The 15,220-nt window shown below is 37.7% G+C and overlaps 1 protein-coding gene across 3 annotated transcripts in view; it reads right to left on the reverse strand.

The window, feature by feature from the left end:
• Nucleotides 1-277: 277 nt before the first annotated feature.
• Nucleotides 278-15,220, reverse strand: part of UBE2D3 (ubiquitin conjugating enzyme E2 D3) — a 37,760-nt gene continuing 22,817 nt past the window's right edge. For 2 of the 3 annotated variants that reach the window (XM_030492163.1, XM_030492169.1), the window contains exons 2-7: nt 8,422-8,485; nt 8,305-8,336; nt 5,799-5,876; nt 4,827-4,932; nt 3,377-3,470; nt 278-1,794 (exon numbers count right to left, since the gene is read on the reverse strand). In XM_030492163.1, the coding sequence (XP_030348023.1) occupies nt 1,749-1,794; nt 3,377-3,470; nt 4,827-4,932; nt 5,799-5,876; nt 8,305-8,336; nt 8,422-8,485 (420 nt within the window). In that variant the 3' untranslated portion in view covers nt 278-1,748. Of the gene's footprint in view, nt 1,795-3,376; nt 3,471-4,826; nt 4,933-5,798; nt 5,877-8,304; nt 8,337-8,421; nt 8,486-15,220 lie in introns of those variants that run through there. The other variant, XM_030492164.1, reaches the window with a different exon arrangement.

The raw sequence follows: 15,220 nt of genomic DNA on the forward strand, positions 1-15,220 counted from the left end.
CATTTATTTTACATCTAGCTTTCCACATCCATGTGGGGACAAGGAATCAGAATGTACATAACTATAAGCAGTGCAAAAGTGGTGCCAGTGCGAAGTCACAGATGCACAATAAAGTGATAGTACAGGACTAGAGAAAATGAAGCTATGGATCTTAAGAATGGAGACAAAAAATAACCAAACAAGGAAAAATATGAAGGAAGAGGGCAGGAAAGAGGAGAGCCAGATGTTTAATAATGCCCTTGTTGCTGCAAAGATAAACTAATGGCACAAGACAATGTTTCTTGTAGAACAAAAATCCAATAGCAATGAGTCTTTATTCACGTTTAGTCACCTGACATGAAGAAAGTGTCTGTTGCATTAAAATAGTCATCAATGTAAATGGCAGCATGGCTGAACAAGTCCTTTTCAATGGTAACGAATATCCCACATAGTAAAGTCACTTCAACACAGCCTCATGACAATTCCCACATCAAAACAGTACTTTATTTTATATTTTTTTTGCCTCATCATTACTCCCACATTAAGATCTTTCAGCTGTCAAGTGTACAAGGTGAAGAAAAAGGTTCTCAGTCAGCAAACACAGGTGCATCAGGAAGTATCTCCACAATACACCACTTCAGATCTGCTGGGTCCCAAGTCCATCCTTGAACGCTGGGCTCCCAACACCAAGTGTAGCACACTACTAAGGCTACACTACTATGTTAGCTTATTAATTCTGCATACATCAGGCCGATCAATGTGTCAACCTGCAACAGACTGAGCATTATAACTGAAAATGGCAAAAGATTTACTCTATTGAACTTTACATCATTATTTGATGTTAAACAATGAGGCAAATCCCAACAGTATATACAAAAAACCAGCTTTGCTTTTACAAAAGATTTCGTTTCCCATATTGATTAATCCAGGCAGCTAACTCATTGGTTTATGCAACTTTATTGAAGAAAATAAATCAATTACTAGTAGAGCTATTAGTTGATCGCTCATCCATTGACAACTTGCATCATTTATTCAGTGCTTATATTAAACAGTGTTCTGGAAGACAGATTAACTAATAGCTCCAAGCCTCCTAACAAAATTTAAATGAATTACAAAAATGTTCTTAGACCCTATTTTTGGAATACAAGGGATGTTTGACTTCCAATTTCCATTCTCTGTAAAACAAGAACTGGTCATTCCTTTATTGACATGCATAAGATACATCACATTTTCTGTTCTGCTGATGCTATAGATTCAGTACCAATTCTCCAGACACATCAGTTATGAGCAAAAGTATATAATAAAACCTCAGTTCTCTAACACTGGAAGGTTTGGAACAAGATGGATGTGGCTACAGCAATGTTACTTCTTTGATGGGAGAAAAATGAACATCCATCTCCCCTCCCCCCTTCAGGTGATATCTTCAGTATCTGTTAGAGCAGTGAGGAATGTTTGTTTTTAATCTCATAACCAAGTTAGAATGAAGACATTGGCCACATAATACACATGCTCCATTAAAAAAAAAATTCTGAATCTTGGGCAATTGTTCTTGTGTAACTACTTTACAGATTCTAAAAGCAGTTATTGTCCAAAGCTGGAAGAACTAAAGTCTTCTCAGATGAGCATGTGCATGAATGGAAGGAGGTAAACAAAAAAATAAAAAAGATGAGGTCTGATAGGGGAGCAGCCGGATAAGAAAATCAAAAAAGGAACAGTAATTTAAAGTTTATTCCAGCTATAATGCAGGTTATTCTGACTTTAAGGTAGCATCACATGGCATACTTCTGAGTCCATTCCCGAGATATTCTGTTGTACCTGCAAACAAAAACAGGAATTGAATTAGCATCAGCATGAATTTCCTAAACAGTTAATGATTACATATCACTTTATACCCATCTCCCCATTCCCTTCACACTAAGGCGGCTCTTTCTATACTAAGATAGACTTGGAACTGAAAAAAATGGAAAATCCCTCCCTGAACTAACTAGGATAGCCTCTAATTTACATGAAACACTTTAAATTCAAGCCACGCCCATGTGCTAGAAGTCTGTTGTGAAAAACTACTGAAGGGGAAGGAATAGAGACTACCTGGGGCAGGAGAGGCAAGGACAGCATTTTGTTTAAATATTGTCCTTAGATAAAGATTACAGAGTACCACATGCCATAAGTAAAGATTACTTGGTTAATAATGTCACTGGATACAGAATGTCAAATTTCTCATTTTAGAGTGTAACGACACTAAGCATTTCTTCACACTTAATATTCTCTTTCCACATGAGTATATTGCTCAAACAATTTTAAAAAGGACATTAAAAGAATATTTAACTACGCTACTTCCACAGGAATTGAGCTCACAATTAGTTTATACTTAACTCCATGCTTGTCAGTAAGAAGTTAATTTTCAACTATACAAGCAGAACATAATCCCCATACGTTTTCCTAGTTTGTATGTGGAAGACAGATGCTGCTGAAGAATAAAAAGTTAAAAAGTTTAGATTGTCTAAATTCACTCATGTCTATGCAAGAGGTCTTGCTACAGCGCATCACTTTGAATGACATTGACAAAATCTGGGTGAATACTTGTCAGAACAGGTTGACAAGCTGGCTCAAAACTTGGTAATTATTTCATACTACCTTTTTCCTTTTTGGCCATGCAAGAGCAGTATCTGTGCGAAACAGTGACTAGCCAATACATTTCACACTAACCACAGATCAAGCTGTTAAATATCCAAGTTCAATAACTGGTGCATCAATTATCTGTTAGTTAATCCAGTGCCTTAGAGCATGCAGCACCCAAGTGCTGACAAGTTTCCATTTTGTTAAATGCACCATAATGTGCAGACATTCTTACCCTACAGCATAGCGTATTTCTCTGTCCACTCTCTTGCTAACCTATTGTACCTAATTGGACAAGTACATTCAGCATTAATATTTTATATAAAAAAACCAAACAGAGTCTACTTCATATAATTCTATCTGTGGAAAATGTTAAAACCACATAAAGAAGAAGTTGTTTTAACACATATATGAAAAACGTTATGAAGCCTTTTTCCAAGGGAAGCATCAAAATGAGGCACCAAACTGCTACACCAAAAGAAAGCAACAAAATAACAAAGCTATCTTTTCCTCAATACGAAGATCTAACTATAGTTTATTTATGCAAGGTAATTAAAACAACTGGGCAATGCATACTTTGACATACTGCTACACATGTGAGAAAACTCACAACTTCAAAGATACTAAGCCCGCTGGTTTTAGATTATGCACTACCAAGAAGGTACTTCTTTGACACACAAGTTCTCTCCATCCCAGATTTTCACAAAAGGCTCACTCAACACAACTGCTGTGTGACAATGCGCTCTTTCAGTCTTACACAACTCTGTACCTCTGTACTTACTTGTCTCTGTCTGTTTTATAGATACGTGCAATCTCTGGCACTAGTGGGTCATCTGGATTTGGATCACATAACAGTGAACAAATGGATAAGAGAACTGTAACACGAAAAAAAAAAAAGAAGAAGAAAGAACTGAATTCTCAGGAGCGAACCGGGAGTAACAATCTCAGAAACCATGGAGCACAGATCTTTGCATGAGCATAATGTCAGCACAGGACAGAACCTAAATAGCCTTTTCCTTACACATGGCCAAAATTTGTAACCCACTCTAAACAAAAAGCCCAGAATGACTAGAAGTTCATAAGAACTATTTGTTTCCTATTTCCCAATACTTACAGCCATCAGTAAGCACACGAGAACAGCCCTGTTGTCCCCTGCACTATGATGCAATGTAGCAGCCAACAAAAGCATGTTATTATGTATTCTGATGACCAGCACATTCCATGGTTTTAGTCACTAAACCCAGAACTTCTTTAAATTATTATTTATTTTAAATCAGACTGAATTCTTTCCCTGTTTTATGTAAGGTAGCAATACTCTGGTCTGCACTGATAAAGCTACACGTACGTTGTAAAGTAAAGGAGTAACACTGTTGTAGGCAGATATGACGACTTTATCCTCTACTCTCACAGCAGCTTTGAAAGAAAAACAATAGTGACAGCATTAAAACGTAGGGAATCCACACTCAAATCATAAACTGACTCCTTGGACAGACAGGAATTACAAGTTCTACAGACAAAGGAGCACTTTGATGGATCTTTTGAAGCCACAGCGACCAGTGGCTTTGAGGCAAACCAAGATTTGATCATAGTGAAAATTTGAGTATTAACTGTTATTTACTATAGTAAAATGAGGAAAGCTACAAAGCTTCTATTGCAGCACAACATCAATTTATCCTGAAGTAGAATCAGTAAGCTTAGTTCATGATGTAATATAATGCCAGTGCATAGCGGCAGAAAGCAACATGCATCAGTAACAGATTTTTTACTCATCTACCACAGAGATATGCCAATATAACCCTGCATGTAATTCTAGACTGATTCAGTCAAAAAAATATGCAGATTTTATTACTGAAATGACTTTAAATTAACATGCAAGTGTGCATCTACATGGATAGCTGCAAACAGTTTCCCAGCCTTAGCTCAAATACACCACCGCAAGCCTGTTTCAACCTAAACGCTGACAGATTCCTCTGGGACCAAGCTAGTAAGCTCTGCCAAGAATACTGAAGCAAGGAAGTGGCCAGACAAGGCCTTAAACAGCCACGTAGCAGAAGGTGTTCGAAAAAAACCCCAATATCCATGAAAAACACAGTAAGATATCATTATCAAATTGGCAAAACAGTCTAGAACAAGTAAGGGAAATCAAGAGATGGGTAAGAACTCAAAACCGCCAAAGCTAAAAGCACAATATTCAACACAAGATGGAAACATTTCTCCTTCATGAAAATTACCTTTAGAAATAGTTAAAGCAGGAGACCACTGTGATCTTAGAATATCAAGACAAATGCTGCCATTACTGTTAATATTTGGATGATAGATTCTTGTTGTGAATGCAACCTGCAACAAAGAAAAAAAAAAAAAAAGGGAAAAAGAAAAAGAAATGAAGAGTGTGTTTCGGTCTATGACGACAATGACATCCCCCTTTCTTCTCAGTCAAGCCATTAGCCATTAGTCAACTCAATTTACTCTAAAACAAAAGGATTAAGCAGTTAAACTGCACCAAATTCATGGAAATGCACCCAAGCCACGACCTCTCACTAGTTCCAATCACCAGGCACTATTTAAAACACAGCCTCATACTTGCCCTTTCTGTTTGAATCACAGGTGCCTGCATCATGATGAAGACAACTCAACAGAAGCATCTGAACCACAGTAACACTACTACCACAGAGCTAAAGAACCTCAACCACTGCAGTCACTCCAAGCGTGCGCTTTCATATTGACTGAAAATTGGAAGACAGTGCTAGTGTTTTATAAAGCTAAGTACATTTCACAATTACTGCCAAATTCTAACAAATACCATCTTCACTGATTTTAGGCACTCAGCAAGTTCATCCCTATCTATAGTGTCACATTCCTACAGACCAACCCAAACAGCTACACTGTAATACTTGACAGTTCCTTCATCAATAACTCTATTAGAGTAACATAAAGGTAATGAGTTTTGTACCAAATAAGATAAAACACAGACATAAAACCAATCATCATTCCAAGACATTCAGAATTCACACATACAAATTTGCTCCTAAAATACATGCCCATTCTTGCGGTAGCCAGAGAGGGACCTAGCCATCGAAGGTACTGTAGGAATGCATGAAAAGTAGTGAAAACTTGACAATATTACAACACAGATGTGACAATTTCTGTCCTGCACTTGGTTCTTTGAAGAATGCTAACTTCATAAATGAGACAGCAATACTTACCTTAGGTGGTTTGAAAGGGTAGTCTGTAGGAAAGTGAATTGTCAAGAAGAATACACCACCCTGATATGGACTGTCATTCTGTCAAAGCAAACAAATAATTCTCCTATTACCATCGTTACAACTAAATATCACTCAAGATGTTATTTATAAATAAAGGATAGGAAATTTGTTTAAAAAACTGACCTCTCATATCCACCAAGAGAGAATTAAAATTCAATTACTACTTCCTAAGGTAAACAATACAGAACACATAGAGGCCACCTTCCATAGGGACTTCTCTGAGCTAATTCTTCACAGGAAACAGCTTCTCTGACAATTCACTCAGGACAACTTGGGAAAAGCATTCAAATGCCTCTGGGAAGTATGTTAAGAGAGCAGGGGTCCTGTCAAGTTCAAAAACCTCAAGCTCTGTGTTGTGGCCATCCAGTTTTCAGTGGCCATGGACAGCTCTAAAGGCCTCCCATTCCCTCCTAAGTTCTGTCCTTGGCTCATGCAGTGCTGAGTCCCGCAGAAAACCTATGAATGAATACACAGCTAACTCTGTTCCTTGCAAAACAAAAAAAACCACCAAACCAGAACATAAGAAAAAAGCTACCCGACCAGCACCATCAATTAAAATAATAAATCAAGATTAAATTCTTCCTCCCTTTCTGCATTTAGAAATTCACTGTAATCAAGCATGTTCGAGTATTTATTCCCTGCTCCAAGAAAACAATTATGGGGTAATCATTCAGGCGTTAACTATTAGCAGTAAAGCAACATGTGGAAGTAAAAAAGTTGAAAATAAGCAGAGAATAGATGGAGTGGCTAAACAGGAATTGTGTGAGTTACTAGTTACAAGAAGGCATAGGTAAGAAATTTTACTTGAAACTACAACTAAATTTCTGAAATAGAGTTAACAATTCCATTGTTTAACCTGAAGACTATAATGCTTTTAATTCTGGATTCAGGATTAGGGAAAATGAATTTGAGATACACAGACTACACTTCTGAATTATTCCCAAACCGAATTTTCATATTAATTGCAAGAACATTTCACCAATGTAAGAAAATAACTACATCTTAGTTAAATACCAAAAAATGAAATTCTGCAACACAAGACAAGGTACTCAAACCTGAAAACACATATGCCCTATCTCATCTCTGCTGAAAACCTAGCAATCAAGATGCAACCTCTTGTATTTGGTCAATAGATACTATGTGAGGCCTTGAGGAACCAGAAAGCAACCCTTTTACTGGGCATTTTCCAGGAATACATTTTAGCAATTACAGAAACCCCTCTTAGAATGCGTTAAGCCAACGGAAGCTCTCCTACACGTAAGAAAATCACAGCCTGTGTAATATCCTACTGCAGAGGTGGAAGGCCAGATGATTGCAACACCACTGGAGCACTAGAACTACTAACACCACACTTCTGCCAGGATACTGCCCAACCTTGAAACAGGAACACAGACCTTTTAACACCACAAAAAGCATAAGGGTAAAAAGGAGCTGTACATTATTAAACCAGAAGGAGAAGCTAAAAATAATAATCCCAATTTAAATTCAACTGATGTTTAATACTTTATGTCCATGCAGACACCAGCAACATACAATCATACTCAGTATAGTGCAGAACATTCCTTGCTAAGCATGAACATAGCTATTAAACAACTTTATCTTTTTGAGGCATCTAGTTGCAATCAATGAGGACCAGGGACTTTGGAATGGAAAGCCATTTTTCCAGTCAGGTGAACCTCTAACAAGCACATTTTCCATAGCCATTTCCTAAAACCACACTTGTAACTATATTTAAGTCATGGCAATTCAGCATCACTAATATTTAATTCCTACTTTGTGGCCTCACCAGAAGCATCATGTTGTGGCTGCAGGTCTACTGGCATTCAATACTTGTCTTCTCAAATTACAGAAGGTTTTGTTTTCTAAATACAGATAACCAGCCCTGAGAACTCCAGATGTCAAGTGTTTGCAAGTTATGGTTTCAGTAAGGCAAACGTTTGCTTGCTTTACTCTAACAAGAAGACTCACGTTCAGGTTTCAGAAGCTTGTTGAACATTTAAGAGACACTTTTTTCCTCCAGTCATAACTGGAACATTGCATTTCAGTGACTTTTCCCCTTCTAATCCTAAAAGCATTCAAGATCTCAGTGCACAACACCAGATTAAATAAGGATTCCCCATTCTAAGATCCATACAAAGGCATCCCCACTAATTCCTGACGCTAGGACCAGCTCTAGTACAAAGTTTATGCTAGATACAAATTTTAGAAAAATGTAAATGCTAACAAAGTTTCTAGATACTGATAATGCCTAATACTGCTTTAGAGATCATTTCAGCTGAAAGAAATGTCCTCATAAAACACTCCAGCAATAATTATCATCCCCCCCCTTCATTTCCTGTAACTGTAAGGAAAACCTCTAGAACTAAAAGCAAAACAGAAAACCTCAGTTTCCTCCTGAACAAGAACTACTAGTTTAATATTACGTCACAAGAATTAGAATACTTACAGGTCCCATAATTGTGGCTTGCCAATGAAACACTACAAAAGAAAAACTCCGCATTATTATCTATGCATGATACGTTTTGAGTTAGCAGAGCAAAACACAGAACTTAAGGTTACTTACTGTCATCTCCAACAGGACCTGCTGAACACTGTGCTGGAGGATCTCGGGCTAAGTCACTAAGTTCCTTTAGAAAAAAAGGACAAACACACTGTTCAGAGAAGGAATGCTAATGAACTCAGTCATTTGCACTTCATATCCAGCAAAAACCCTTAACAGTTTTTCCATAATCAAGCACAGAAGAATGCGCAATAACTGCTATTAGAATGACTAGATCAGTATCGAAATTGTCTTTGTAAAAGACAACCACCACCAAAACCAGCTATGAAGGCAAACAGCTACAAGGACTATGCTTTTCCAAATGAGTATCACTACTGTGAAGACACTCCTGCTGAGGAAGGGACAGGAGAGCAGGACACAGAACCTCAAGTGGGCAAAGTCTAACTGCTTTCTGATAAAAGATTTTCAAGGATTCAGTCTTAGATAGAGAGGTGGGAAGAGAGAAAGCTGTTGATGAGTCTTCATGAAACAGAAAGCACTGTGTATGTAATATCTGATATTAAAATTTAGAACAGAAAGCAAATAAAAAACCACACAACACAAATTCAGTTTCATTTTCCCACTACCTCCAGTAGGGATGTATCTTGCATAAAGTAAAGTAGATAGGAAAATGAAAAAGGCTGACAAGTGTTGGAATCAGGCAAAATACCTGTATTTTTTACTTTAAACTACACATTTAGGACAACTATGCCTTTACAATTCTGAATAACTGAGCTGCAGAAACAGTTCCCTCCCCATTACAGAGGGCACAAAACTTCAGATGGAAGATTCCTTGCGTAGTATCAAGACTGCTGTGATGAATCAAAGCAGCTCAGCATTAATTTGTTTAAATGCTCTACAAGTTACTTGTTTGGACAGTGTCTTTTTAAATTATATTTATACTTTCAGTTGGAAGTATGTAACAGGTATCTTCTCTCTTCTGTGCTCTCTTTTGAATCTAAAAATGGCTTCAGGAGCTTCTATGAATCTAAAAATGGCTTCAGGAGCTTCTATGAATCTAAAAATGGCTTCAGGAGCTTCTATAAATCTGTACTTGTCAAGGCATCTAGAAGTCATGAGAAAAAAGAGAAAACCTTCAGTCCCTCTCCCCTATATAAAGTTGCACACAAGTTATTTTCCTACAGGTCTACACAAGTAATCAAAACAAGAACTTTCCTTTACTTTATCAGACATTTAAGAAACCCAGGCATATCTATTACGCTGGAAACACACACACATTTGGACCAGACAGCTGTTTTGCCTGGGAAGATCCTAATGTACATCCTTTAAGTTTCACAAATTCTGCACTTGCTAAAACTCTCGTATGTGTAAGCCAATGTAAAATGAGGGGGGAAAAATATTAATAAAATTAAGTTCCTTGTAATGTAAGACACCTCGCTCTTTGTAAGACAACAACTCCTGCAAACTCAGAGAGAATAACACTTCAACATGCAGATGTCCATATACTCCAAGAAACCCCACTCCTGAACATAAAAAAACCCCAACCAAATAAACAATAGAAAATCCAAACCAACCAACCAAAAACCACCAACAAAACATAGTCCTGGATTCCCCCTCTCCTTATCTCAACTCTGAGGAACTTTCCAATTAACCAGATTTCAGTTTTGCACTGGAATCAGACTGTTATGTAAAATGGAATTTTATCAGTTTTGATAAGCAACGGCACAATGAAGTTAATACTATGGTTCATTTCACTGCTGCTGTTATTTGGAAGCGTGGGCAACAGCTCTATCCAGATAAACACAGTAAATCCATTTATAGTACATTTCTCTACACTCCCCAGTTATTACTGAGGGTCCCTGTGACAGACTTATTTCTGCCATAAAATATCACTCACTAGGTCCATATGTTGTTCAGCACCCTCCAGAAGAGACTGCTACGTCAGATTTACATTATCATGCAAAGACAAACAAGAAATGTAAAATAACCTTCAGACAGAAAGCTCTTTTAACTTTCAGGGTGTTTTTTGGGGGGTACGTGCTTTGGTTCCCCCCCATTTAAGAAATGCAGAAAATTCTGTTAATCAGGCTTTTCATCTATTATCCAGTTCTAGAATGAGCAATCATTTCCAAAAACTAAGTGGGAAAAAAAGATATTTTGTCCTTTAGAATAAAGAGTACCAATAGAATAAGCAGAAAGACACAAACGCTACTATTTTAATGTAGCTGTGTAGTTATTATTGCATTATTTGATTTAATCAGGCAAGAAGATCAGATCCTAGTTTTTTAAGAACTATCACGGGAACTAAGACCTATGAAAAGGCTCTTCATGCAGTTTACAAAAATTACAAAAATTACTAGCATTAAGACAAGAAAAGATCAGCATAAAGTAGATTGTGAGAGGTATGTGCGTTAGACTAGAGAGCTCTTCGAAAGGTACTACTGTCTTCAGAGAAACAAGAAATCAGTACTTGATAAAGGATTTTAACTCAGCAGGAAAATTAGAGTGTCTCTCTAATTCAATTAGATAAAAGTAAATTCAGCTAGAAAAAGTAAACATAAGTAGGACTGCAAATGTAAGACAAACATTAAATTTAGTAAGTTCTGGTGAAAAATTTGTGCAAAACCCCCCTTCAGTAAATGAAGAATAATTTACAAGCTGAAACACAGGAGTTTTAACATTCCAGTCTCTAGTCATTTCAAAATACATGTCCAGAGTTACCCCTTTTAAGCACTTGAGCTGTTCTAGAGAACAAACAAGCAGTGATTTTCGTAAGCTAAAGGACTGAAATTTTGTCTGGCCCAAAACACTTCTGTAAAAAAACCCAAACAACCCTAATTGTGATGCAGTTCCAAGCAGTTCAAATACAGATAAGGTTAGGAACATGATACACCACTTCGCATTTCAACTACAGAGCAAGTAATTTACCTACCAAGTTAAAAAAAATAAGGCTTCTCTTAGGTACTACAGTCAGAAGAGTAAAGTTTGGAGTAAAGTTTGTAGTAAAGCTGTTTGCTTCAGCAGAGTGTGATGTGGTGTGGAAGAACTCCGCAAATGTGAAACAAACACTGGCAAGCTCTGCCTGCTTACAGTAACACCAGGCCTATTTCACCTCCTTGGTAAGCCTGTGACACTTCACAGCTACACAAAAGGAGGGAGGTTTTTGCAACAAGGGAGCAAAAAGTTCTCTCTGTGCAACTTTAGAAAGTGCTTCTTTCTAAAAGCTACAACTCTGCTGAATCCAACAGGCAAACTGGAATAACTGGAAACTAAACAAGCAGAGGCACATGGGCTGTGATATGTGGAGCACAGTTGAAGCATTTCATTCAAGGAAAGGGAGGAGCTCTTTTTTTTATTATTATTTTTCCAAAGCTTCCCACTCAGCAGCAGGAACACAAACCGACCTTCCTTCTCAGCTGAGCCATCAAGAGCAACTACTCCGCAACAGGAAAATATTTCATTTGAAAAACTTCTGACATCAAAACCAAGCTTCACCATCTCCATGAGTCAATTAAAGACAGCAATTTTTAAGAAACCAGCTCAATTGTTCCCCTGCTTTTCCCCATTTCTCACCAGGAAGGTAAAAACTCTGTTAAGTTTCGTTCTACAGAGATTAACTAGGATTGTAGAATTTAAGTATTTTAGAACTGAAAAATGCTCTGTAAAGTTTCTACATAAGGGCTTTATGCTTCTAACATTCCTTCTGCTGCAATACTTTCTCCAACTTACGTTCACGTTCAGTTTCTGTGATGCCTTCTTTTACCAAGAGGCACACTAAGCTACATCCCAAGCTTTCTTAAAAACCCCCAGAGTAGAATCCACACTTCCTTGGAGTCAGCTACTATAGTTTTTCACTTTACAGGTGGCTTAAGAAAAAAAAAATCCCAAGCAGCAAATTCCAAAGACTTTACATAGAAACAGAAAGCCAAATTTGGTTCAGAGCGATGTGTTATATGCCTATCGGAAAGGATTAGTCTTGAATTACAACCGTGACTAGTAGTCTCTGGCACTGCCAGAGGTTTCCGGTATAGCTCCAGCAGATCACCATTTCTGTGTCCCAGTTTCCAAATATAAAGTTGTGACAGTGTCTACTTCTCCACAAGGATGATTAGTCACTTAGCATGTTACAGATTTAAACACTCTTTAAGGAGTAACCATCCATGCTACTGTTAGAGGACAATGGCAATGTAGCATGCACAGGAAGCAATACAGGTACAATTTTCCAACAGTTTTGGAAAACTGAAAGATAACTGGAAATACAGCAACAGTACCCACCACTGCAACAGACAGACCTGCTTTAACACAAATTCAGCACCAGGGTCTTCTGCCAGTTTCACATAAAGTCTGTAGCAGAAAGATGTAGTTTACTGGTGAAACAGCCCCATTCTTAATCTTTTCTCTTGCTCTATAGATTCATCAAAAAGCTAACAAAAACCCCCCTAAACCAGTATTTTCAAGGAAGAAAAAAAAATTGTGTTTATAAAAGCTAATCTGCTTGTTTTTCATAAATATAATAACTAACAGAAAATACTGCTTATGCTTCAAGTGAGGGTGGTGAGGCACTGGAACAGGCTGCCCAAAGAAGTGGTAAATGCTCCATCCCTAGCAGTGTTCAAGGCCAGGCTGGACAGAGCCTTGGGCAACACGGTTTAATGCGACGTGTCCCTGCCCATGGCAGGAGGTTGGAACTAGATGATTTTAAGGTCTTTTCCAACCCTAACCATTCTAGGATGACCCAAAACATTAACATGAGTGTGAATACAGGAATAAAATACTATTATAAACTGTAAAAATGTCCTTTTTTTTCCCCTCAGAAAAGCTGCTAAAAACTCTCTAACACCTCCTTTCTACCAGCTATTTAGAAGATTACAAAAGTTATTTAAAGGAGGAAGAAAATTTAAAGAATGACAAAGGATACCTCACCCAAATATGCATGAGCAAGACAGTGAAAATATTTACAGGAACTAGTTGCTTTTCTCACAGATGTCTTCAGGTCTCAGCAAATTCAGTAAGAAATGACAGTGTGATGCCTACCAAGCTGCCTCTTGCAAGGTACCAAATAGAGCAGCATCTGTGTCAGCTCCCTTCCTTCCCATTTGTCAGAATTCATAGTCCCTGTGGCACTACTGCTACATTTTTCTAGTTTAAGCTGGAAATAGCCTGGGCTTATTTTTAATGCTAGTAGCAGCTGACTTAAATACAGAGTGGCAGAAGATCACTCCTACCAGAGCTGCAGAAGATCACTCATTTTCCTCCACAGGCATAAACTCAGAGTTGAATTTAATACTGATTTGTAACAATTATGTTTAAATCATCTATCAGAGCTTTCTGGTTTGTACTCAGGAAAGCATAATGGAAAAAATGGGGTTGATGTGCTTTAAGTTCTACCTTGGAGGGCATGAAAGGTTAAACCAGTTAAATCTTAAGTTCAAATTAAAGAAAAAAAAGAACACTTAAGCCAAACAAAAATCAACATTTATTAGAGTCCTTGTCTGATGTTGTGTCAAACAGGATATTTCAAACTCTAAGCATCCAAAAATTCATCACTGCATTAGTCTTACTCATTAGCTCACAGCTGAAAACAGCTTTAAAAAAGAAGGATTGAAAGCAGCTATAAAGGGAGGGGAAGAACATTTAAGCCTGTTTGAAGATTAAGAAGTGTCAACCAGCAAAGAACTACTGCCTCATCCCACACACCTGCATTTGCAACATTCGTTTCAGCATGAAAATTAATTACTTCTGGAAGCAGAAAATAACAGTCTGAAAGAACACTAAATGTGGATTTTTAAGCTGAATAAGGAAGCAATGGCATGATACACATCAGAAGACAAGCGTAACCAGCAGAAAATTATCAAACAAGCTGGCCTTTTGGCTAACATTTATTAAATGGATAAAATAATGCATAATGACGGTGCATAATACTGAAATATGTAGGTTCCTGTCACTTACAAAAAGACACTAGAGCAAACATGCAGAGAAAACAACAAGGGCCAAAAAGCACAGAACGGTTTTTAAGAAACCAAAAATATGACCAGGAATGTAACAGTTGTGATTGTCCCTATCATGATAATGCCGCTTGTTCTATTTTTCACAGTTCTCCTTTCTCAAGCCTTTAGTACTGGACTTTTCAGGCTACACACTGTGTATTGTTTGTACAGTATCTAGCAACAATATCATAATGGTATATTAAAAGCAAGCATAGAAATATTCATATTTTAAGCCCCTCACTCAAGGAAGGAAATGCCAGACCGCTGTGCAACTGTTAGTCACTTCATGTGCTTGGGCTGTGATACAACTACTCAGATGACTACACGATACCTTTTCAAAGAACCTACCTTTCGGCACACAAGCCCTGTGTGAATGAGACTATTGTCTACAGCTCTTCTCCTCTATTCTGAAATTTGGAAGGTGTACAATGTAGGTAATGGTTTTCAGCAAATTTCAGAGTTACCGCAGCTAAAATGTCTATTGTATTCCAACCTTTTGCAGAGTTCACCTCTGTAGCTGGACAGATCCAACTGGAAAAGGAGCTCAGTTACCAGCTTTGTTTTCCTGGTCACCCACTAAAGGCATTTGGAACAAACTTGTAAAAAAGAATGGCAACTACACACCTGTATTTGTGCTCTGAACTCAAAGGTATGGCTTGTTTCCCCCAGAGTAATCAAAACTCACAGCCACCGTCTTATTCAAGAAAATCTGACTGCTTTACACACATCAGTTCCAAGGTATTATGACAAATACAATTCCCTGAAAATAACAGAGCTATTAAAAACACGTATGCTCAGTGTAGGATAAGGGCTGTGCACGCTGACTGAAGTACACTGAAGGGAAAAGCGTTAAGTGAAGCACTGCTTAACCACCT

This window comes from Strigops habroptila, chromosome 7 (assembly GCF_004027225.2).
Source record: "Strigops habroptila isolate Jane chromosome 7, bStrHab1.2.pri, whole genome shotgun sequence".
In the NCBI taxonomy this organism is placed as follows: domain Eukaryota; kingdom Metazoa; phylum Chordata; class Aves; order Psittaciformes; family Psittacidae; genus Strigops; species Strigops habroptila.